General features: G+C 40.9%; 1 protein-coding gene across 1 annotated transcript in view; it reads left to right on the plus strand.

The window, feature by feature from the left end:
• The first annotated feature begins 1,740 nt into the window (after positions 1 to 1,740).
• The window catches only part of kcnip3b (Kv channel interacting protein 3b, calsenilin), a 38,000-nt gene continuing 14,850 nt past the window's right edge, over positions 1,741 to 24,890 (plus strand). Inside the window, exons 1-2 of the mRNA XM_054773453.1 lie at positions 1,741 to 1,900; positions 16,395 to 16,569. Of these exons, the coding sequence (XP_054629428.1) occupies positions 1,895 to 1,900; positions 16,395 to 16,569 (181 nt within the window). The 5' untranslated portion in view covers positions 1,741 to 1,894. The remainder of the gene's footprint in view (positions 1,901 to 16,394; positions 16,570 to 24,890) is intronic.

Below are 24,890 nucleotides of genomic sequence, written 5' to 3' on the forward strand. Positions count from 1 at the left end.
TTTAGCATCATTGCGTGATCCGTCTCAACCCCTCTGTGTTCATTTTCCTACAAAAATACCCAGGATTAAACTCCATGTGAGCTGCAGGCTCATGCAGAAACGGGACGGCCTTTTATTTTGACAGATGGCATTTCCGCACTGATCCTGCAGGCTATTTACATACAGTATCTTGGTTGTTCATTATTCAATCAGTGTGCGGATGCTTGACCCCATGATTACTACTTTGCATCACAGGCAAGGTCGCCTAAATGGATTTTACCCCTCCAAACCTTCACCAGAGCTTTAATTGCATTTCTGCACCCATCGCTCTAATCACATACTGTAATCAGTACACACACACACACACGGACGCACACACACTAAGGCTCCCCTTCTCGATGGCATGTTGAAATTGGCGGCAGTGATCACAGAGAAGAGGACAGATAAAGAAAAATAACGGTGCGGCCTTCAAGCGCTGCTGCAAAATGTGCTATTAAACACTGCTGAGTATCCACTTTCATCTCAACACAAATCGGGACATTAAACGCATCATTACAGTCATCACAGGTCTTTAAAGTAAAAGGAGATTGAACAATGCGCTTACAGAAAGTCAGTAAGCTCTTGGCGTACAACCTTTTTTAAGAGTTTTCCCAAGAAGGTTCGATATGGGCCGATAGTTGTTCAGTACTGTGCCGTCAAGACTGCTCTTCTTCAGGTGCTCTTCTCCAGAAGACAGCAGTTTTTATGGCCTTTGGGAATGTTCCAGTCTGAAGTGAGATGCTAAGTAGAGGAGTGAGTTGTGGTAGCAAACTGCTCAGCACAGACTTTAGACTTTATCCGGTTGGTAACTCATCAAGGTGGGTTGCATGGTGGCCTAGCGGTTAGCATGTTGGCCACACAGTCTCTGTTGGGCATCAACTGTTTTGTCAATGACGGGTATGAAATGCGTCAGGTCTAGATGTCTAGCTGGCTGCAGAGTAGTTATGTGTGTTGTGGGAATGACTGCATTTTTGTACCTTTTTGTACTGCTTCTGAATCCGATTCCCTTCAGTGATGAGACAGACGATAAGGTCACTCCAGTTATGACATGGTTCTATCACTGTCTGAATGTGTGGGCAAGGCGTGGTGGACCCACGTGCAGGGAAGCAGGAAGGCAAGAGTGGAATGTTGCTCAAAAAGGTTCAATTCCAAGGTACAGAAACACAGCATCCAAAATACAACAATTAAAGCTTGAAGTCCAGAACACAAAAAAAACATACAAGGCGCTACAAAACCAACACAGACTCACCACAACATGACGACCGGAAGAAAGACGAGACAGAAAACTAGGAACTGACACACCTGGAGGGAGGAGAGAGCTGATTGGAGGAAACCCAAGGGTCAGGGCAAGACCCAGTCAAATCAAGGCACATATAAGCACACCACCATTGGTTACCATAGCTACACGTCTGGGACGAAAGAGACACCAGCAAACACAATAATTAACACGTTTTATAAATACCCGTCAAAAGTGAGCATTATTATTTTTACTGTATAAAGTTAGTTTTTTATGTGTGCAGGTGTACCTAATGTTGTGGTCTTTTTCGTGTCCTACTGAGCACAGCCTTTCCACGGTAGGTTTCCTTAACCTGTCCACATTATAATCCGGTTGATGGTGGCTCCAAACCTCTGCAGGTGATGTCGGAGGCTCAGTCATTGCGACCGCAGCCCGCCTGTTGACTCCAAGCGTTCCCACGTCACTACACTCCCACTGATGAAAATCCACTCGTTTCCACACATGCACAGAGAGGGTGTGCGCGCGCGCGCGTGTGTGTGTGTGTGTGAGAGTGTGCATTCCTTCGCACCCACTGGCGCTTCAGTCGGAGGTTGAGGTGCGCGCAGAGAGGACACACACGACGAAGAAGCACGTCTCATCATGCAGGTAAGAACAAAAACGTCTTTTATTAACATTTTAATAGACACAGGAAGTGAAGGTTTATTGTTGTGCAGGTTAAAAGAAGGGTTGCGTGCGCTTTCGCTCCATACACATTTTTGGTCTACGTTTTAAATGAGAAATTCGCGACTTATTTCGCGGCTCTGTGAAGTTATGTAATTGCACCCCGGTTGATGAGACGCTTGGCTTGTAGCGCTGCTGTTGCTGCTGCAGCTGCTGCACAGAAATCCCCGCAGACGCTTCACCAGCAAGTGTCACTTAGCATCTTCCTCTTCTTCTTTCACTTTCCTCTCTTACCATGCACTGACTTGACTTTAAAATCTACCAACCGTCCAGCTTTGAGATCCCAACACATTTTCTGCTGTTGGCTTGAGTGACTGCAAGTGATGCAGCCTCATAGCATAAATCAAGTAGTAATTAGACAGCAAAGTGAAAGCCCGGCCTCCTCAAAGTGACTTTCAGCACCTTTGTGAGGGGAATTGCTCATTAAACACTCTCAGGGAATGATGTGTTTGTGCTCCAAGACATCACACAGTGACCTGCTCCTGCTTACATGGCGCCACACCACCAATAAGACACGAAAACGCTACATATGTTAAACATTGTAATGCATGCTGATGGTGGAGCAGCGGTAGGGAACCTAGGGAGCCAGACGTGGCTCTTTTGAGGACCGCATCTGGCTCTCAGACACTCCCATCCATCCGTCCATTTTCTGTGCCGCTCTCAGACATTTCTTAACCTATTTATTTATTTATTGCTGACATTTTAAAGTAAACATTTGAGAAATCAGTGTTGGAAATAACATTTCTCATGCATTTTAATCCATCCATCCATTTTCTACCGCAAGGCGGGTGGCCAGAGCCAATGCCAGCTGTCCTTGCGATATTTTCCAGGTCAGACACCAAAATGTGATGATTACTGGATAATGCGGAAGCCTACCTGGGTCATTGAGAGGTCAAGGAGTAAACTTCCCTCCTTTAATGGTCTCGATTGTATTTTTGGTCTTGTGTTCAGTGTTAAAAAAATATATGTCTCTCACGGAAACACATTTGAAAACATGTGGCTTTCATGGCTCTTGGCCAAAAAGGTTCCCGACCGCTGTAGTAGAGGATGTCGTTCAGTCACAAACACATCATTAAACAGAGATATGGATGCACATTCCCCATTAAGCTGCAAACGATGATCAATTAAATTGATGCCTTTGTCAATAAAGTCATTCTATCTGCAAACAAAAAGACCTGACCTGATTAACACCTTGGGAAGGCTCTTAAGAGGCTTCATTAGTGCACCCTATAGCATGATTGTTTTAAAGCAGCTCTAAAGAATATACAATAGAACAGGACAGGCCTAAAGCCTTTATTAATTAACTGTCCAGCTTTTAAATGGCATTCCAACATTCCCAACTGTCATGCACGTGTATAAAGACGTTAACTGCTGTTAATATTAAAACGGAAAACCAATAAAACATTCAGTCTTAATCTTAATGGTGAGGAACGTTGTTATTCTTATACATGTTTGTTTTTTTTAACATTCTTAACAGCCACACAAGTGTAAAGCAAAGTTAACCACCGTTAATAGTCAAACGTGCAGCCACGTCATTTTACAATAAAACACACGCGTACGGCAGAAGGCCGATCTTAACGTCAATGAATGATGTGAAAAGTGTAAGTGTTCCGATGCAAGGTCTCAATAATTGAGCTACTTTCCGCTGTGTCTTTTTTTTTAACGTTCTTAAAATTTACACAAGTGTAAAAAGAAGTTAACCGCCGTTAAAAAGTTGCACTCTTTTAATCTCTTTTTACTTTTTGATTGGGTTCCGAATTCTATGACCTCAGGATGATTTCACTTTAGGACAAAACTTGAGTACAATTCATTGTTGACGGCATTTAAAATGAATTTTCCCTCAAAAAAGAATGAAAATAGAAAATGTGTTCCATCAGTAAGCATTAGACAACATGAAATGTTTAAACGGACAACTCGTTTGAACTAACATTGTAACTGTACAACTTAAGAACGTTAAACACATTTACTTTGATGAGAAGTGCTTTTTTAATATACAATAATGACAAAGCGCTTACTTTGATTCATGTACAGCGTGTCCCCGAAGAGACTAGAATTCATCCTCTTCCATCCACGGTGTGTGAGCCTGATAAAGCCTCAGAGCCGAGGAGGCCCACTGCTGTCCACAAATAGTTGCCAAATACAGTGAAATTTGGGTTAGCTTGTTTTGCGGTGAACGTCGTTTTGCGGTTGACTCTCGAGCGTGACTGTTCCCAAAGATGCGATGTGGCAGCGAGATTACCCACCAACACTTTTCTGTTTCCCCATGAATTCTTTCTGGAATTCAATAGTGTTTCTCACCTTTTTTGTCAAAATGCTGGCACTTACAACTGTCGTTGGCTCTATTTTGGGTTATTGGGGTGAGAAACACGATTGAATTCAAAACTCATGGCAAAACAGGAAGGTGGTGGTGGTTGATCTCGTTTGGGAACAGTCGTCAAGAGTCGCGTCTTGAATGAAGGTAAAAGTAACCTTCATCATTTATGTATTTCAAATTGCTCTCTACATGTAAAACTATAATAAAAATGTTTTTTGTCTTAACATTCTTGGCTTTCTGGAACGGATTCATTGGATTAACATTATTTGTTATCGGAAAAATCCATTTGGGTAACGTCCGTTTCAGTTGGTGTCGGACCTCGTGGAACGAATTAATGACGCTAACCAAGGTTAGACTGTATACCAAACCAATGGAAGCTCTTCGGCGGGGCTGGCACAGGACGCTCACAATGGAAAGTCATGATTGTTGTTTTCGTTTCGTGTTGGTTTGTGGCTCTTTGCATGAGAGGAACCACAAAGGGGACTATCACTATCATCACCCACCGCAAACATTACCCTGCCACTAGCTCACTACCCCTTTGGCAGCCTGCTGGTCTACGTGTCGGCAAAGGCAAGCAGAACATGTGCATATTTTGATGTTATTACTTAGATAGTATATACTGAGATGTACAGCAGTCATATACGGTATGATACTACTACTCCTCTGTAAATCTTGTTACCGTATTGACCCAAATATAAGATGACTCTGAATGTAAGACAAAACTTCTTTTTCAAGACCCATTTTTAAAAAAATAGCATTTAAGTCATAGCTTTTCTTCCTGTCACTCACACACACCAGCGGTCTGGAAAACCGTGACAAATAGGGATGTCCCGATCTACATTTTTTGGCTTCTGATCTGATTATAGTCTTGCCGATCTGATCCGATCCGGTACCGATCCTTCCCCCCCGCCCCAATAATAAGCTTTTGTTTCAAACATGCATTTGTGGAAGTGGATATGGTTATGAAAATAGCTCTTCAAAGCATTAAAAATAATGCAACTTTTCTATTACACGGCATGACCAACAATATTGTTTGGTTTTTGGAACAAACTTCTGTGAGTCAGTCCTTAATCCAATAAAAGATCCAATAAAAGTCCATCCAATAAAAATAAAAATGGAAAAAATGGGCGTGCAAAATACTTTTAGGGTAGGACTAATCATTTGACAGGGTTATAGATCAATTTGTGTTGTGATTTAGAAGATATGACTTTTACTGCAGTCATGGGAGGTACCTGTTTCAACTGTGAAGCCCTAAAAAAGCCTCTAATAATGTTTTATTGTTTTATATACATGCTGTGATCATGCATTAACAGGTACATTGATGGTAACATGTCATACTTACAGCATCTAGCCAAACAAAACTTCTTTTCTACACGCATTGATTAGACATAGCCCATCGAGCGAACGCTACTTCCGTCAAAAAGAAACAGCGACGACGCTTACAATGCCGGCTCTCATTGGGATGGCCGTGTCTTCTAGCACAAGACTTGCGCTCCAGTTCTCAGGTAAAAAATGCTGACAGCAAACGAGCATCTTGTTAAGTCTTCGTTGCGAAATTGAGAGCAAGTAGTATGCATTCTTTCGTCTGTCCCGTTGCAGTGGCTTGAGGCGTTGTGAGTGACACTCAGACGAGCGAGGCGTCGTGTTCCACCGCCAGATAAATATAGTTTTTTGGGTTAGCGGCTACGATAAGAATATGGCTGTATCTTGGTTAATATAGAGGTCAGTTATGTAAAAGGAACTCTGTTGGTGGGGTTTTGTTTTTTTTTTGTTAGGGCTTTAGCGTCAAAATAGGTACCTCCCATGACGTGCATTGTTAGCTGGCTCATACTAACTCGTTTTCTCTCGTTAGAACGCACAAAATGTGCTTATGTTTCACATAAGGGTTGTGAATCCATCCATCCTTTCATTTTCTATGCCGCTTATCCTAATTAGGGGGGCTATGCTGGAGCCTATCCCAGCTGACTTCGGGGTACATCCTGGACTGTGACTTGACAGGGTTGTGAATGACGGGCAAAATTCCCCCAAAAATATGAATTTTCCTTTAAGACAAATTCCATCCATCCATTTTCTATACCGCTTCATCCTCATTAGGGTCGCAGGGGCATGCTGGAGCCTATCCCAGCAGACTTCAGGCGACAGGCGGGGTACACCCTGGACTAGTGGCCAGCCAATGGCAGGGCACATATAGACAAACAACCATTCACACTCACAGTCATACCTATGGGCAATTTAGAGTCTCCAATTAACCTCACCTGCATGTTTTTGGGAATGTGGGAAGAAGCCGGAGTACCCGGAGAAAACCCACACACACACGGGGAGAACATGCAAACTCCACACAGAAATGCCCAGGGGAGAATCAAACCCAGGTCTTCCCGATCTCCGGCTGTTCCTGTATTGGCCAACATGCTAACCACTAGACCACCGTGCGGCCCTTTAAGACAAATTAAGCCAAAAAATGAAAAAAAGAAAATATAAAGCCATGTTTTTAATGTTGGTAAAATAACCACTGGTTGATTACAATAAAGAAAGGATATCATTTTTATTTCTTAGCTGCTGGACTGTTGTTTAGTGACTCTGCTTCATTGCTCACCATTATCTTAAAATTAGCATCATAGCTCCTCTTCTGTTCTTTGCTAACTTGCTAACAACCTTTTAGACGCTTTGTTTTCTCCAGCGGGTCCCTGCGTCACGGCTGTATCTCTCCAGGTCATTGTTGTGCACGAGTGACAGGAAGACAAGCGCTGACTTGGTTGGGGAGAGGTTGCTTGGCGCTACCTGTTGGTTTGCATGTGTAAATCTCTAGAAATAGAATGTAAGACAACCTGTCTCTTTCAGACTTTTTTCCTAGCAAAATAATACAGTCTCATATTTGGCTTAAATGTTAAATGTTAGGAGAACGTCAGTGTCAACCTAGCGGGGCAGAGGGCCAAAAATAGTCACAATTACTTGCGGTTTTATGCCATCCGCTAGTGGTCCCCCACGAAAAGCAGGGGTCTGTTGAACACGTCTTATATTTGGTATGTATCATTGTGAAGGGAAGGGGCAGACATTAGCGCCCCCAAAGGAGACCGAATACAGGTGTGTGGCATTTGGCAGTGCTTAGCATTCTCCTGAGTGCTGTCTTTGGACTCGTTGGTTCTTTTTCTTGAAGGGAGTGTAGTTTACAACAGAAGTTGTATGTCCCGCATAATCCAATGCACCACACACACTGAATTTTACTTGAAATTGAAACGCTTTCCCTCCAAAACGGGGCAGGCATCATAATGTATAGCATACAACATGAGGGCAGGGCGGTCATGTTGCACCTTCCACGGTGTCTGATGGCGCCACCTGTTCGATAGGAGGCGTGATTTGTAAGTTTAGACGCATTGAATATTTAAACAGACCTGGTAACTGTATCTACCATTGGCTGTCACACTCCTCTTTCCCCCCTAAACCACACACACTTAACATGACAGCAAACAGCAGTTGCGTGTTAAATTGATGGTTTTTACATGCACATGGAGAAGCACAGAAAGCAGTGAGGGGTGTTATCGACCCACGAGGAAAGAAAGCCCAGCGAGGTGGAAAAACACCCGCCATAAAATATCAATGCCTAATCAATGAATGTTCATACGTGGCCCTGCAAGACCAGTGACAGGACACCCCGTGCACGTCACATGTCCTTCTGTGCACACGGCTGATAATTGGAACATGGCCTCCTAGAGGATTCAGTCTGTCTCCACGTGAGGACTCACATACATATAGTTTTCTTTTGCTCACACACACACACACGCGCGCGCACACACACACACACACACACACACACACACACACACACAGCTTGTCTTCCATATGGACGGAGCCTTTCTCCCTGCACTGATTCACACTGACAGCCACACTACACTGAGAGCTCAAGCTGTCCAACACAAATAGTATCAGCTCTCGACCATCAGCCTCCGTGCCTCTTTGCTCTCCTCCATGCAGCTGCTCCCACTGAGACATCTGTACTACGTCAATACGGTACCACCATATACTGGACACTACATTAGGTACACCTGCACTATCGAATGACATCCAATACAGGAGCTGTATTCAAATACAGTATTTTTTTTTTTTTGACAGTAAAGGCTCTTATTAAAGCCGGAGAAAATATTTACCTTAACTGCAAAGAGGATGTGGCCCTTGTTGGAGAGAGGGTGTTATTGCAAAAAATTGAAAACTCATATATTTTTAACCTTAATAATGATTTGGGGCGCATGAGAAAATGGAACAGAAACAGTAGGGCAAGTGTAACACGTGTCGGTTTCCCGCCAAAAGCCGAGTCACGTAGATACCGCTCATCATAATTCAAATGCAGCCACCGCAGTTAATAAAGACTACGTCAGGAGGTTGTTGTTGTTCGATCCGAGGCACATTGAACATAGGTGTTAATTGGAGCATTTGGAGTAATCACATATATTTAGGTGATACATTTTAATTATATTTATTTCTGGTCTAATTGTTTAAAGCTCGTGTTGGCGCATATGGAAATCCTAATTACACTGATTAGTATTCATGCTAATTTGCATATTGCACAAAGAAGCCTTTAATATTCTTCATTAAATTAAATTAATTTAAATAAATTCAATTCGACACTAATTTACATACGTAGCAGCAAGCAGTTTCCATATTCCTTTCAAGTGTAAAGGCATTTAGGAGGCCTCAGAAACTGCCCCTGACGAGCCAAAGATTTGTAAGTGAACGGTGACAGACTCGACTCTGTTCAAAATGAAAATACCAGAGGAGAGTAAGCAAGGGGGTTGTCGAGGCAACTTGAATGTAGTGGTAGTGACAGGGTGCAGTGGAAAAGAGCGTTAATGAAGAGGGAAGTGATGTAAAGCAGAGACAGACTGAAGGACAGAGCCGTGCTCTTGTAATGTCACATTAGTGCATGAGAGGTTCCATTAATAAAAGATGTGTTATTAACATTCTACCAGGCCACAGCAGAACATCTACAACATCTCTGGTGCTCCACTAATGTACTCGGCCAACTTCGCTTCAGTGGCACTGAAACGCAAAACAAATTGGATTGTGACTTTTGGTTGACTTCCCTAACATCTGAATACAAAATGTACAAACCTGCCTCCACCGTGTAAGCATCGTGACAATTCAAGTACGATGACTGGATTACCATGAAGAGATTCACTGGTGACACTTTGTAGGGAAAATAGATGAACTGTTTAGCTGCAACCAGCAGAGGCGCTGTTGATTCAGTCCGCGCTAGTTTGCTATCGAAACAAGAACGACAGAGTGAAACAATTTACAATTCCTCATAGTCGATCCGGACAATTTAGCCAAATGTCCATGCAAGTCACATATTTACCCTCTTTTGGTCATGGAAGTGTAAAAATAAGTTAACCACTGTTAATATTAAGACGTAAGAAACAATAAAACAGCAAACAATAAAGTCTTATTTTAATGGCAAAGAATGGTATGTCGTTATTACAACAACTATGCAAATAGTACACAAAAAATAAAAAAATATATAAATTTCATGTTCATTTCATCATATCATTAATTTCATTTAATCGCAATTAATCACATGTAATCACATGTAATTAATCAAAATAGGTTTTTACCTGTAATAATTGTACATTTTGAAAGATCATTTTAATACACTTATCAACATGAGACTGGATGAACATGTTTGCTTTATGCTCATTTTTGTTTATTAAACATTCTTCGTTTTTTTTAAACAGCTCAACACAAAATGGACCTCAGTGTATAAAAAGCAAACAATGTGCAACAAGTGGACATTGATAATGTAAACTGCCCATCACTCACAGCAAATAATATCACAATATTTTGTAATAATATCACAAAATATAATTGTGACTAACATCATTGAATAAAGGTTTGCAAAAACACCCAACGGAGTTGCGGGTACGGAGTTGTATCCTTACAGGTCATCGATTTGCCCACTGTATCGGTAATGTCGACATTGCGATCGCTCCACCCACCTTTTTCTATGCTTTGAAATTAGTCTGCAGGACGAAAGACGTATCAAGATTTGTCAAGTGTGTTATTAGTGTATTACACGTATTCCTGTATTCCTGTCACGGTCTGTCAAGAACGGGTTGAGGCTGTCGAGTGCTTGACCCCCAGTATGCAGGGACGAGGCGGCGGCTTGCGAAAAACAAAAATCTTTAATGGAGCACGAACAGGTGCAGGTACTCGCAATGGAACAGGAATGAAAACAGAAGGCGACAGAGGAAAAGGCTCGGTGACAAAACACACTAGGTAAAGACAGGAACCTATCCCCCGCAGTAAACGAGGGAACACTGTATTAGTATGTTGGTGTAATGGTGTGGAAAAACAAGAGTTGCTATTTAACAGAGAGCGATCCCTCCATTTTTTGTCAATATCTTTAGAATATAAGTTCATTGTGTTCAGTAAATAACATTCATCCTTTATATCAAAGTGTGTGCACCGCGTATAACTTTATTTTATACTCAGCTCAGAGCTAGTACATACAGTATGCTGTACATTACATTGTACGCTACTGTCCGCCTAGCCTCGCCCACCTCTCTTGCTCACCATAATGGCGGACTTTCTGCTCCATGGCGTACTACATTCTGTTTCATTCCATTTCAAGACCTCTCCAATGATGTAACATATGCTGGGGCTCATCCGCTATTAGACGCGGCAGAATAAGGTATAAAAATAATAAACAAAGAATAAATTAGGAATAGTAAAATGGGTTGCTAAGCTTTGCTTGCAGGCCCATAATAAAGATTAAAAATGACTTCAATTAAAGTGGTCTGCGGCTTAATGACCACAGTAAAATGTGGGTCCCTGGTTGAGACCATTTGAGAACCCCTGCTCTACGTTATACACAGTATATTATACAAACCTTCTTATTTATTGTTATTGTTTATTTGCTGCTGCTCTCTCTGACAGGTCACCCTTGAAAATTACATGTTGATCTCAATGGGTTTTTTACGTGGTAAAATAAGAAATTGAATGAAATAGGAGGAGCAGCTGCTGATTTGCTTGTAGGGGCTTCAGAGCATCAGAACATCCACGGCCAAATAATGTGCAGTAATCCTAGTTGTTGTAGCTGAAGCACTAACAGTGGTAAGTAATGAGGTCAGAGTTCACGCTTCATATAAACCAACACGCACTGAAGCAACAACACAGCCGCTGATATTTAATCATTTATAGCAGAGCACACACACTGATGTGCGCCTTTTTTTGCTGCTCTGTTTGCTGTGAGCATGATGCGTATACTGTATGTTCTACCATATAGAGATAGTGCGTGTGTTGTGCAGACATCACACAGAGAAGTGCTGCCCTAGCACAAAGCTAGCTGAAGCGTCAAGGGGGAACAAGTTGTAACTGTGTGTGTGTGTGTGTGTGTGTACTCTTTTAAACATCTCCCTGTGGGCATCACGTTTTAAAACATTCCATTTAATTCAGCGGGGACGTTTTAATGGTTCAGACATATGATTAGATTTTTGTTTGGGTTCAGCTAAGCAGTAATGCAAATGCATAATGTCCTCAGTGAGTGTGTGTTATCGCTGTACAAAGTACTGTACGTCTGCGTGTTCAGTGGCGTGTGACTAATTTTCCAATGTTACAAACAATGTCGAGCTGCATCTGTTAGCCTCCAATCCTCCTCTGTTCCTTTGGAGAATATCGCTCTCAAAAGACGTTGCACAGCTGGACTTGTGTTGCTTTTTTGTCCCTATGTTGCTACTCTGTGCTGGACCAGTCTTGATGTGGGAATGAATGCATGAATCAAACCGTTTTCCATCTTAATTCCTCTTTTTTGAAGGTCATTTCTGTTTTATTGGTATGTCATTTGTGCACTGTGTGCATTGATGTTTTAGGTGTAGTAGACTGATGGGAAAGCACACACATAATTACCGTTTTGACCCCAATTTAACGGTATTATGGGATTAAAAGTCTGTTTTATATCAGGGGTCTACAGATTCATACACACAAATCAACAGGTGCAGGCAAACCCAAACCCAGCTTTTCTTCCTGTCACTCATTCCCACACACACACACACACACACACACACACACACGCACACACACACACACAAAGGTTATTAGCACTTTAGCAAACAAGGAGGAGGAGGAAAAATGCTAGTTTTAAGATAACGGTAATCAGAGTCATCAAACAACTGTGGGGCAGGTAAAAAAAATATGATTTTTTAAAAATTGCAATATTACATTTTTTGAAAACTTGCCTGTGATTTTTTTTTGTCCAAAAATGGGTCTTGCAGAGTGGGCTTGTCTCAGGCAACAACTGTCGGGTATATTTATGGATATCCATTTTTTATTGTACTCTACCAGTTATGTCACTGCTAAAAAAAATGTTTATGACTTACGGTTTTTAACATTATTAGAGCACTGTAGACATGAAATAACACCCCTATAGTCACACTACTGTTATTCTTTGTTTACGCCACATTGCGCAACACTGCGCAGGCGATGGAATCAATGCAGGGACATAAGACACTCATAGCATATAGCAAGCTACCGAGCTAACTAGCTATCCTCCAATTTATTTTTTCTAAACTTAAAGTGTTTCATTAGTATGGGGAAGAAGGACAAAGTAAGAAGCCAAAAACATACCACTTCCACACAGCATAGGAGGAGAACTTTTTTTTAATCTATAATGTCAGACATTCGATGGCTGACCCCATGTAGTGTTATGGTGATGTAAGCTAAGGTAATTTCTCATCAATGGAACATTATAGATGCCGAGTGACCAGAATACTACATATGACTTGTCTTTTGATATTTTTGGACTAATAATAGGCCACAGTCATCCACAAAACAGCAATCATTTGTTTATTCATTTTTGAAAAACCGCGATAAGAGTGAGGGACCAATGTTTGAACCACAATGTACAGATTTTTTTTTTTTTTTTGTACACGGGTCTTGAAGGATAGGCCAACGTTTTCACACGTTTCTGTGTCTCGGCCGTATCTCTCAAGGTCACTGGTGTGTGGGAGTGACAGGATGAAAAGCTCTGGCTCACTTTCTGCCACCTGTTGGTTTGCATGTGTAGATCTCTTGACTCTGAATATAAGATGACCTGTCTTTTTCAGACTGTTTCTTGGGAAAAAATATCCTCGGGTCAATATGATAAGTCATGTTAAGACGTTAAGTCAAGGCCCTCAGGACCAATGGAGCTTGTCTCATGCATTAAGTGAAATGTCTAATTTTGTGCAATAATTTGACTTTATTCCTCAGTTCCTGAATAATGTGCTCTGAAATACACATTGCACATGTAACTTATGTGTATTTATGTTTAAAAAGACAGCTTGGAAGCACATTACCCTCTTGTGTTAACTCAATTAGTAAGACACCTGATTTGCTGCGATTTCAGTGAGACGAACACACTGAATGTTATCAATGTTTTTTTTTTATTGTGTAACAAAGTGCTTCCTTATCTTCATCTCCAGCTCCCTGTCCTCCAGTCGCCCTCTGCGCTTCTTCTCGGATAAGGCCTGGATTCATTATGCTAATTGACTTTAGTTCTTCCAGGAACGCCAGCAGACCTTGTAGCCTTCATATCACTTTTTTTTCCCTCTTGCACGCTTTCTATTTTCTCTCTCACCCATGCGAAGACATTTGCGTTGCCCTGCACCCATGGGATTAAATGGCTGTTGAAAATCACCACTACATTCTTCCTTCATCTTCCTTTGTTAAGCTCTGCTTTCTTCTCCTCAGCATAGTCAACACAGCCTCTGTGTGTTCAGGCTCCACCACATGTACGCATTGCAGTAACATGCATTTGTTCCTACATGTCTTTTGGTGTCTTGGAGCTTTTTGAAATGTTTACAAGATCTTGTGGATCAATTATAGTCATTTAGTATTAAAAGATAGCCCAAGAAATTCCAGTTCAACGTCAAAGGAAATACACTACAGTAGGGTTCGACCCAAAATATGTCACTGGTCGTTTTTTTATAGGGTCGGAGTAAAATGTTGAAAGCTATTTTATTAATCATCAACAAGGCACAGTTTCTGTATCTGAAATTATTGATGCGCACATGCATGTTTATTTACATTTAGAGACAAGAGGTGATATCGGAGCCTGAGTTCGGTCACTGGACACGCTGTGGAAGACGCACATGTGAATGTCCCAGGTGAAGACATGTGCTTGAGCACGTGATCTGTTCATTCAGGACATATTGTTTGTGTATTGTAAAGCTTGCCATAACCCTTGTACAGTAATCCCTCATTTATCGCGGTTAACTGTACCGAGACAAGTGAATTTCAGCAAAGTAGTATTCCTTATTTATAAATTATATGAAAATATTTTTCGTAGTTAGCGCATAGAAAGCCTGTTTATGACCTTTTTTCTAACATTATTAGAGCCCTCTAATAATATCCATCCATCCATTTTCTATGCGGCTTCTCCTCACTAGGGTCACGGGGGGTATGCTGGAGCCTATCCCAGCTGGCTTTGGGCGACAGGCGGGGTACACCCTGGACTGGTCGCCAGCCAATCATAGGGCACATATAGACAAACAACCATTCACACTCACATTCATACCTATGGACAATTTAGAGTCTCCAATTAACCTAACATGCATGTTTTTGGAATGTGGGAGGAAACCGGAGAAACCTGGAGAAAACCCACGCGCGCACGGGGAGAACATGTCTTCCCGAGCTCCTGAATGTGACTGTGTGGCCAACATGCTAACCACTAGACCACCGTGCGGCCCTATAGTGGACATAATAAGAAAAAATAAGCCATTTATGACATACTGTAGATAAGGCTTGTGCTCATTACAATAAATGTGTTCCGGACATGTGGAGGACAGGAAGTAACGTCAGGGGTTCAGAGTTGAGAGGATTACGGCTGCAGCATTGCCCAGCGTTATTATAATGATTATTATTATTACAATTATTATGTTATCATTATTGTGCCCGCCGTGAGATCATTCAAACCTGCAATAAAAGCCTCTTGTTCCAGCGATCAAGTCTGGCCACCTGCGTGTCTTTCTGAACATTTCTAGCACTTAATGACCAAATGACCAATGTAGAATATGACATAGCATCAAGTCATATACAAATATATATTCGTATTTTACCCATTTACCCATTTGTATGCTTGAAAATACTTAATTGAGGAAAATAAAAAACAAAATATGCATATTTTGGATTAATAATGGGCCATATTAATCACAAAAACATGATTTATTAATTAATGTATTGTTTTAAAATAGATAAAGTGAAGCCACAAAATTTGAACCGCAATGTGTCGAGGGAGGACTGTATCGGATATATGAACAGTTCTCATATGTGATCTTGAGACATGAGATACAGTTCAAAAAAGTCATTCATAACCTTTAGAGTTAAAATAGAAGTTTTATTTGTTGAATGTGTGTCTTTTAGCTGCAAATGACACAAGAAAGTAACAGAACGCTGTAAGATGTAAGATAAGAAGAAGTGATATTACAGAACAATATTTAACATTTTTTTACACAATATTTACAGTGTTTTTTTACATTTTAGAAATTATTCATTGCACTGAGATTTTAGGAAAATTTTGAGAAAACATATATTAAAAAATCATAAAAAATCAAAAATAAACAATCTAGAACATAATTTTGAATATAGAAAAATGTGAAAACAACAATAATAATAATAATAATAATGAAAACAGCTCAATTACTGCAGGGATCAATACTGTATATAAGACAGCCCTGAATATAACACAACCCCTGTGGATCTCTCTGGTCGCTGGTGTGTGACTTTTTTTTTTTAATCGACTTTTTTTCTATGGAAAAAAAATGCCATCTTATATTCAAGTTAATGCGATATATCATGACGCACCAGCCTGAACAACACGGTTACGAATAAAATGAAGCTTAACTGTATGTATAGGTATATGCATGAATAGATCATGCATTGTATGGCCTGCAGCTGAACTCTTATTAAGCCTTTTTAAAGCGTTAGTGAATTAACTTCAGATCCAAGGCTAATTTTTTAAGCTCTCGAATGCTTCATACCAAAAATCTCTTCCTTGGCTTTCTTCCATTTCCATATTGACCTGAACTCTCTCTGTCTGTCTGTGTCTCCTTCCTCCCTCCCCGCCTCCCACGTTCCTTGCAGGCTGATGGTAAAGTGGTTGACGGCAGCCTACTGGGAGATGCCAATGGCGTGGAGCCTGCGCCAGGCAGAGCCAAGGATTCTGGGAAGTGGCAGAAGCCCAGGTTTTCCCGCAAAGCTCTGATGAAATGCTGCCTGGTCAAATGGATTATTGCCAGCACGCAGCCGCAGGACAAAGGTGAGTTGGACAAGACCAGCTTGAGTGTTTGTGTGTTACACGGGTGGATGGTTTGACTTCACGGTGATTGCACAACAAGTAGGACTAACAGTATTCCAATTGATCCACCAACTGATCTGCTGGACCTTCCATGACTCTCTGTGTCCCAGATGAGGGGAGAGGCTCATTGTGTTGCTCAGTCGACCTCAGGGTCAAGTACCTGGGGGATCATTTAGTCGCTAAGCCTATTTAACAAATTGCCTCTCTTCCACTATCTTCCACTTCCTGTCTCGTCATTGATCTTCACAAAAACACACAATGGAACTTACTGTGAAGGCACTTTTTTTATTTCATTCACAAGGCACCAGCAGCAGTGCTTGGTTGTCTCGGTGCCCCACCTAGTGGTCTCCAGCATCCAATTACTTGTTTGCCCGAGGGAGAAGAAAATCCTTGTTTCCCTTTTTAGCTCTTAGAACTTCAGTTCTTTCCACCGTATCTTATTCATACCCCCTCTGGTGTCATTACCGCCACTTTCATTCATGCTTTTTTTCCACTTCCCTTTCTCTTTGTTCCTTCCCTCATTTCTTTCCTTCGCGACTTGCTGCCTTCATTTTCTATATAACGTCTTAGCTCCTTTTACACAACCTTCTCGACTGCACGCTACCTACTCACCATTGCCACCAAAAGTATGCACTGTGAATGTGACTATGACCTATTTCTCATAGCTGAGGTTTCCAATAGTGTTAAACTGACATATGGGCCAGCGTTAGCCTGTACTGTGTGTATATAAGTATACTGTATACTGTGTACTGAGGGCCATCTGTGGAACGTGGCTCATTGCAGAAATAATATTTTAAAAAACCTAGCAAAAGTGGAAAAATAGAGCAAACTGGCATCATGTAACTAGACAAAGCTCAAATGTTGGTAATGATAAGTAATAAAAACACAAAGATTTGTCTTTAAATATATGTATAATGTTTTTTGTTATACTTTTTTTTTTTTAAATTATAAATATCAAAGTACCCCTGGACAGTCCTGAAGGAAATAAATAAATAAGTGTATTATTTAAATAGACAAAGACAAAGACAAGAGAAAAACAGTAGCTGTAGTATTATTGTAATTCTTATTTTTATTATTATTATGTATTATCATAACAGTGGTCTAAAAAAAATGTTGACAATATTTTTGAGCGTCAATTTGTGGCACAATAAGCATTTCAAAATGCGCCTGCATTGTTTTGTGACTCAGTTATACAAAAAGCTGTGTTTGTCCAGTCATATTTTTTCATTGTACTTTTCTTAAAATTAATGTTAAAATCTCGTCTCGTCTCGCGGACCCAACCCCACGCATCGTCTCGTCTCGTGAGTTGGGTGTCTCGTGTCACCCCTAATCACTAATAATAGTGATGAATAATCTTGAAGTGGTCTTGTATGCCTTTTCCTTTCTTGTACTTTGAACTTTCCTTCAGACTGGCAATCAGGCCTCCTCCCATCCTTTGTTTTGTTCGTCTTGTGAGCAAATCATTGAGCAGAAATGTGGAAAGGAAATACCCCCGGTTGATGAGTAGTGCAGCTCACAAGTCACACAGCAAGAGCATGCTCGCCTGTGATGCCATCTATTTCATCCCAGCAGTGCCTCGCAGGATTCAGGCATTGTTTGCGGGTAAGCCCTACACCTCTGTAATGTCAGGCAGCTATAAATAGCAGGCATTGAGATGGAGATGTGTATGGGGGGGGGGTTGCACAGCAGATTGTTTAGGTTGTGGCAGCATTCAGGGTTCCAGCTTGTACATTATTAGATATTATGGGTGTAAAAAAAAAAATAAACACCATTAAATTACACGTTTACCGCATGACTTGGCATTGGCCTCTTAATTAAAGCTATGAGTTAAATGCGAGCTCCACATTTTCATGGTAGATGTGTCACAGAGAGCAATACGGATACAGTATATGGGAGGATGTAATGTAAAAAGTGTAATAGGAGTCGGATTAGATGCAAGTCAGGTGAAAATGGGAGGGGTTGTCTTGCGTTATGGCAGCTGATGAGCATGTAGTTGAGTCCAGGTCATGTTAAAGTGACAGCGGCCAGAATATCATGTCAGAGAGTTCACCTCCAGTGAGTTGGCACAAGTGGAGGAGACAAGTGACAGAGTAGAGAGGAGGAACCATCAGAACATCTATTGAAACAGGAAGGCTGCATAGCTGCTGTCTTTTATTTGAAATGGGTTCAACTTAATGGATGCGCAAGTCATTGGACTAATTTAGGTCTTATGAAAGCCCAATTTGCATCTTCCCAAATGTTGGAAAGGATGAATTCCTGCAGGGCAGAGTGTAAGAAGAAACTCAACAGACTGCTGTGCTGCTTTCTTGGCTTCATTGCTGGGACGCCCCTTCAAGGTAGTCGCCATCCTACAATTTTATTTCAAGATTTCAAGTCCTTATTAAATACTGTGTTGCTTTCTTGAAGAAGACTTGGACTGCTGTCGGAATATGTCAGAGCAAAAGCAATCAAATGAAGGAATATACAGTGGAATGTTGAAAACAAATCCAGCCCCAAGATGCTGGTTTCCCATAGGAAGTACTGGGAATAGAAATGATCTGTTCCAGGGTCAAACTGCTGCCATCATAAAATCTTTGTTACCTGTACAGTCAATGCGTTTAATGTTAATGTTTGCTCATTTCTTCCTTGTCCAAATTATTAGTTACAGCCATGATATACTGAGCAGCCAGGCCAGAGATGCTTTTGTGGACTGCAATTGTCGGTCTATGGTGATTGTTGTTATATTGATCTTCTTTTAAAAGCCAAAGTTAATCCAGTAGATGCACACTGAGCTGAAGTCTTGCAAGATTCATGTGAAGACATACAGAATCGACTTATAGACAACTTTGGGGTTGTGTGTTTTCTCAAAGGTTTAGGTTGAATTTTGAATTGGTTAGCACGTCTGCCTCACAGTTTGTTGGTTCTGAGTTTGATGCGGCTGTGTGTGGAGTTTGCACACACTCTTCATGTTTGTGTGGGTTTCCTCCCTCCCAAAAATGTGAGTATTCCCCACCTCTCTCTCTGAAGTCAGCTGGGATAGGCTCCAGCTCACCCGTGACCCTGAATAGGTCAAGCAGTCGAGGAAATTAATGGATGACATCAGATCTTTCCTTTTCGCATTGTCTCGCATGTCCTTCCGCTGGTCATTGATTGAAAGTCTATCCTATCACCTCTGTCCGGCTGAACAGCGCTCACCTTAAGCCGTCCTGTCTGCTTCTTATTTTATTTGTCACTTTTTATTTTATGGTATTTCTGAACCTCATAATGTAGCTGTGGACGCTCACGTCTGCACTGATGTATTAGCCAAGTCTTCAGGGGCCGTCAGAGGCAGAGAAATATTAAGGTGAGAGAGTTTTATCACAGAATTGATTTTAGTTACTCAGGCTAGTTTAGTAGCTCAGGCTAAGGGGGAAGCTTTATGAAAAATGAGATGATGTCACTTGGAATGGTTTGGTCTTAATTGCCATTGCCATTGGCTAAAGATGGATTGATGGACGGAAGGTAAAAACGTCAAGGGGTTAGGTTTTGCTGTGTTTCACGACTCTACGTCATGAACGCTTCTTTCCCTGGAGCAGGCTGGTACAGTAGGTCATGTTAAGAACATTTCAAAAAGGACATGAGTGGTGCCTGCTGTTCTCCAATGCTGCTCCTGCTCATTCATTGTTCAGTTTCTTTCCAATTCATGCCTTGTATCTATGCACAATCAGCCATACGCAATTTTGGTATTTTTCTTGTATCTCCTTTGTGTGTTGTAATTGCTGTCTTTCTATGCTAGGGGTGCACAAAGTGCTGACCGGGGGCCAATTGCAGCCCGTGCCTGTTTTTTATCGCCCCCGAAGCGCATTCAAAAGATAAAATTCAACAGGAAATCAAAGAAAACCCAGCAAGTACAGCAAAAATGGCAAAATCAGCAGTTAACTAGAAGAATAAAGTCAAAATATTAAAAGAAAAGGTAGTAATTTAACGAGAAAAAGTTATTTTACAAGAATAATATTATGAGGAAAAATGACAATTTTAGTAGCATAGAATTGAAATATCAAAGAATAAAAACGTTATTTTTTTAAAGTCGTGGTATGAGAAAACCGAAAAAAGTTATAATTACCTCAAGTCAGGTTGCGGAAAAACATATGTTATGACAACAAAGTCAAAATATTCTGGGAATAAAGTCATTACGTGAAGAAAATTTACATGAAGAAAGTTAGTTGGAAAGTTAAAACATCAGCAGAAATGAACATTTTTCGAGAATAAAGTCAAAATATTAAGAGAACAAAGTAATATTCTAACAAGAGAATAAACTTGTAATATTATGAGGAAAAATAGAGTCATTTTAGTAGTATAAACTTAGTAGCATAAACTTGAAAACGAAACAAAGAATAAAGTGGTAATCTTTGGAAAATGAGGTTAGGGAAGAAGCAGGGGCATATTTAGTCATTTGGGGGCCTAAGGCAAACCCAGCCCAGCCATTGGGGCCCTTCACATCCTTGTACTGCACTGACAGATGTTGTCATTTATTTTAATTGAAGTTTTTACAAAAGGTGAATATGTCATTTATGCCACTTTTTTCTTGCTTTTGAAATCTGTTACAGTTATCCATCAGTTTAAGCAACATATAATATAGTTTAGCATTTTAATACTTACATCTTTGTGATGAAAAGTGTCACTCTCAGCTTCATCCTTAAAACTACTGCATTCTTCTCGGCTGTGCTGCTGTCAAGAGCCTCTGGCTGTCTACCTTTGGTAGTTATGATTAAAAAAAGAACTGTTTGTTTCCCTCTCACTTTCTTCTCTTCCTCACTGCACTGGGGTAACTCTGCATCAGTTTTCTCCAAACCGTGCCAACAAGTTTGTTTCGCTCCCATCTTCCGGAATCCATCTGCACAGTAACATGGAATAGTCCATTGCATGGGAAAGGAGAGGGGAGCAGTCGAAGCGCTCATGATAGATTACACATTTTGATGTAGTTTATAAGCATGTGAATTGAGACGAAAGCAGTAAAATGTACTTTAAATGGAAGAAAAAAAATCAATCCGTTTTTATGAGATGTTTTGTGGGCCCCTGGAAATCTTGGGGCGCAAGGCAATTGCCTGTGTTTGCCTAATGGTAAGGGAATAAAGTAAAACAATTATGGAAATAAAGTCATTATTACAAGAAGAAAATTTACTAGAAGAAATTTGAAATATTTGAAAAAAAAACGCATCAGAAAAAACGGAAACAAATATCGATGTGGCCCTTGCATGATTTCATTTTTCAATATGTGGCCCTCAGTGTAAAATGTGCGAACACACCTGCTCTATGCAATGTGACATTCTTAGTCTTTTACTACCCTCTGGTGGTCACAGCAGGTATGACATGCATCTGGGAATTTGTAATTGAGAGGATTGCATAATTTTGCAATAAGCGTTGCATAATACGCGTAATTCGTTTACTGAACGTAATTGTTTAACCTCATCATGCACTTGGTATGAAATGATTGTATTAATGTGGTTAGGGAAGAATCTGCATATTATTTTGGTTTATTGTGCACACTGTAGCTTATATCCTAAAATAGTGGTCTGCGCTCTAATAGATGCCATTTCTAAATTAATCACCTCAAATAAATACCTAATTTTCCCCTCAGGAAAAATTGACAGCATGGATCTGTAATTACTTTTACTGTATCCATGTTTCCACCAAGCGGCACAGTTCGCTTCAGTACCCTACACCCTGACTCGGTTAGGGTTCACACAGATGGGACATCGTAATTGTGTGACATCATGGACAGCGTATATCTTGGCAAGGAATTTACGAAACAAAAACAGGACACAGTGATGTATAATAATACTCACACCAGCATGATCTTAAAGCCGTGCAGCAAGTGAAAACTTAAATAGGAAAAAATGTGTCTCCTCTGGCCACTGCTATTGGCTGAACCCAAGAGCACTGGATCCCAATTGCAGAGTCGAGACATCCCGTGTAACAAAAATGTATTAACAGAGAGTGATCACAAGGTGGAAAAAAATACAAAAATACAAAGTACAACACAAAACCACGAAGTATAACAAAAAACTTCCTAGTCACCAAGAAAAGTCTAAGAACAAAAGACGCTGCAAGCACGAAAAACAAGCAGGGAAAATCTAGAACCAAAATGTGCTGCAAAAAGGTAGCAGAGAGGAAAAATGCAAACTCAAAACCAAGCACCAAGCCACCTCTCCGCAAGCAAGCCAGAGCTTTTCTTCCTGTCTCTCACACACACAAGTGACTTGGAGAGATGCAGCCAGGCGACTTGCTCAGAGGAGGTGTTATAATGCTCATTTTAAGATAATTTACCAGCAGTTAATTAATTGGTATTGAAAACATGATTTGATCTTGTCTTAGAAGGGGCCACCATATATTCAGAGTTGTCATATATTCGGGTCAATATGATACATGACATCAGTTTTATTGTTTTAACACCTTATTGGAGAGTCAGTGTGCATGCTTTATGTTTCATGCACAGGGAGGCGGGGTCAGAGGCGAGGGAAAGATTCAGGCAGAGTAGAAAAGAAAAGCGGAGGTGTGCGACACCGTGTGATGTGAAAGGTCACAAGCTGTGTATAGCTGTTTGATCCGTCGCTCTGTTCTATTTGGGCGCCTGGCTCTGACGTCGGGGCCAGAGGCTCAAACAGATTTTCAAATGTGGTCCCCCCCCACCGGCAGGCAGTAAAAGTGAGCTTTTTTTTTTTGTGCTCTGTTGTTGGCTACCAGGCTGAGACTGAGACTTCCATGGCCACTCATCCATCACGCTAAAGATTACCATCTCTCTTTTCACATTTGTCCTTTTAAAGTTTGGACTTGTCTTGTCTGCTCTCGCTGGGTCTGATCAAACATTTGCATCTCAAGAGGAGTCAGCTAGAAGTAAGTCGTGTAGTTCAGCTGCATGATGGGAGCTGTTATGGCCGCTCTCTCTGTGGAGGCCCGCAGGCGTCTCTCTCGGCCCACCTGCCTCTCGCACTGTGGACACAGTGCGGCCAGGTACCATCGCTCAGGTAGGAGCTGAGACTTATCCTCATTGTTATTAGTGACTGGAGTCATAGTAGGCTACATTAGGTACACCTGCACAATGTAAAGAGATCCAAATGGAATTCTGATAAAAGTGCTCAAATTTTGGTCTGTATTAATATAACCATATGTGTACATTAGAAGCATAAGGTGACCAAAATGCACCTAATAAGCAGTAACAGGCAATAATAAACATTAAAATCTCTCTGAGTGTCAATCCAAACTGTGCATCAATGTGCAGGTGTATTACTTGTAGGTAATACAGGTGTACTTGCAGGTGTAGATTACTTTATGGTGTATATCGACTTGTATACTTATTTCTAATTTCCCAAATCTTTTCATCTATAATTTAAAAGAAATTGGACTTTGCACAACAACCTATCGATAAATCCTTTCAGTCCCAAAATACCATGAGTAATAGCTTTAAGCCCCATTTTATTGCATCAAATGCATAAATGAAAGCAAATATATTTATTAAAGATAGCATATAGTTAACAATGATGCGTATGACAAGCACAAACTAAATTATTTCCCCTTAAATCCCTTCTAAATTACAAGGTCGGTATGTCTTACCAATACCGCAACCAACCACTTGGGGGCAGTATTCACAGCTAGTATAATAAATAAATGCGATGGGATGGCTGGAGACCAGTCCAGTGTGTGCACCGCCTCTCGCCTAAAAGTCAGCTGGGATAGGCTCCAGCATACCCCCTCGACCCTGGTGAGGACAAGCGGCGTAGAAAATGAATGAATGAAAAATAAATGAATTAATATATACCACTCGTCAATGTAATATTTATTGAATTGCAGCCCAGTGGCAAGAATTACATATTGTGTGAAACTAAAAATGGGTTTTACAGAAAATGAAATAAAAACCAGGGGTAGTTTCATGAGAGGTGCATTCAAGAAGTTTGCATTTGGCTTGTACTGAGGGTGATGTGATCTCCATAGGCCTTTCCTGGCTGTTGTGTCAGCAGGCAAAGCCCAGCCTTCCTTTTAAAAACCTGTTAGTGCCCTAATGGCTAACACACACACATACACAGTGAAAATCTGCCATAAAGCAGCAGTATGCACACAATTCTTCAGCATGTGTACTATGATCCGCTCACAAAGTGCAAAGGAGAGTAAAATCTAAATTTGACCTTCATGCAGGAGTTGTAAAAATTGACACCACGCTGAGTGAGGAAGAAGAGTGACAGGAAGGGCAGTGTAGCTTGACCGATGATGTCATTGCTTGATGCTATTTTTCTGCTTAAGTGGTTAAAAAACTGGAGGGAAGCTCCCCA

Source organism: Dunckerocampus dactyliophorus, chromosome 4 (assembly GCF_027744805.1).
Source record: "Dunckerocampus dactyliophorus isolate RoL2022-P2 chromosome 4, RoL_Ddac_1.1, whole genome shotgun sequence".
Lineage (NCBI taxonomy): Eukaryota > Metazoa > Chordata > Actinopteri > Syngnathiformes > Syngnathidae > Dunckerocampus > Dunckerocampus dactyliophorus.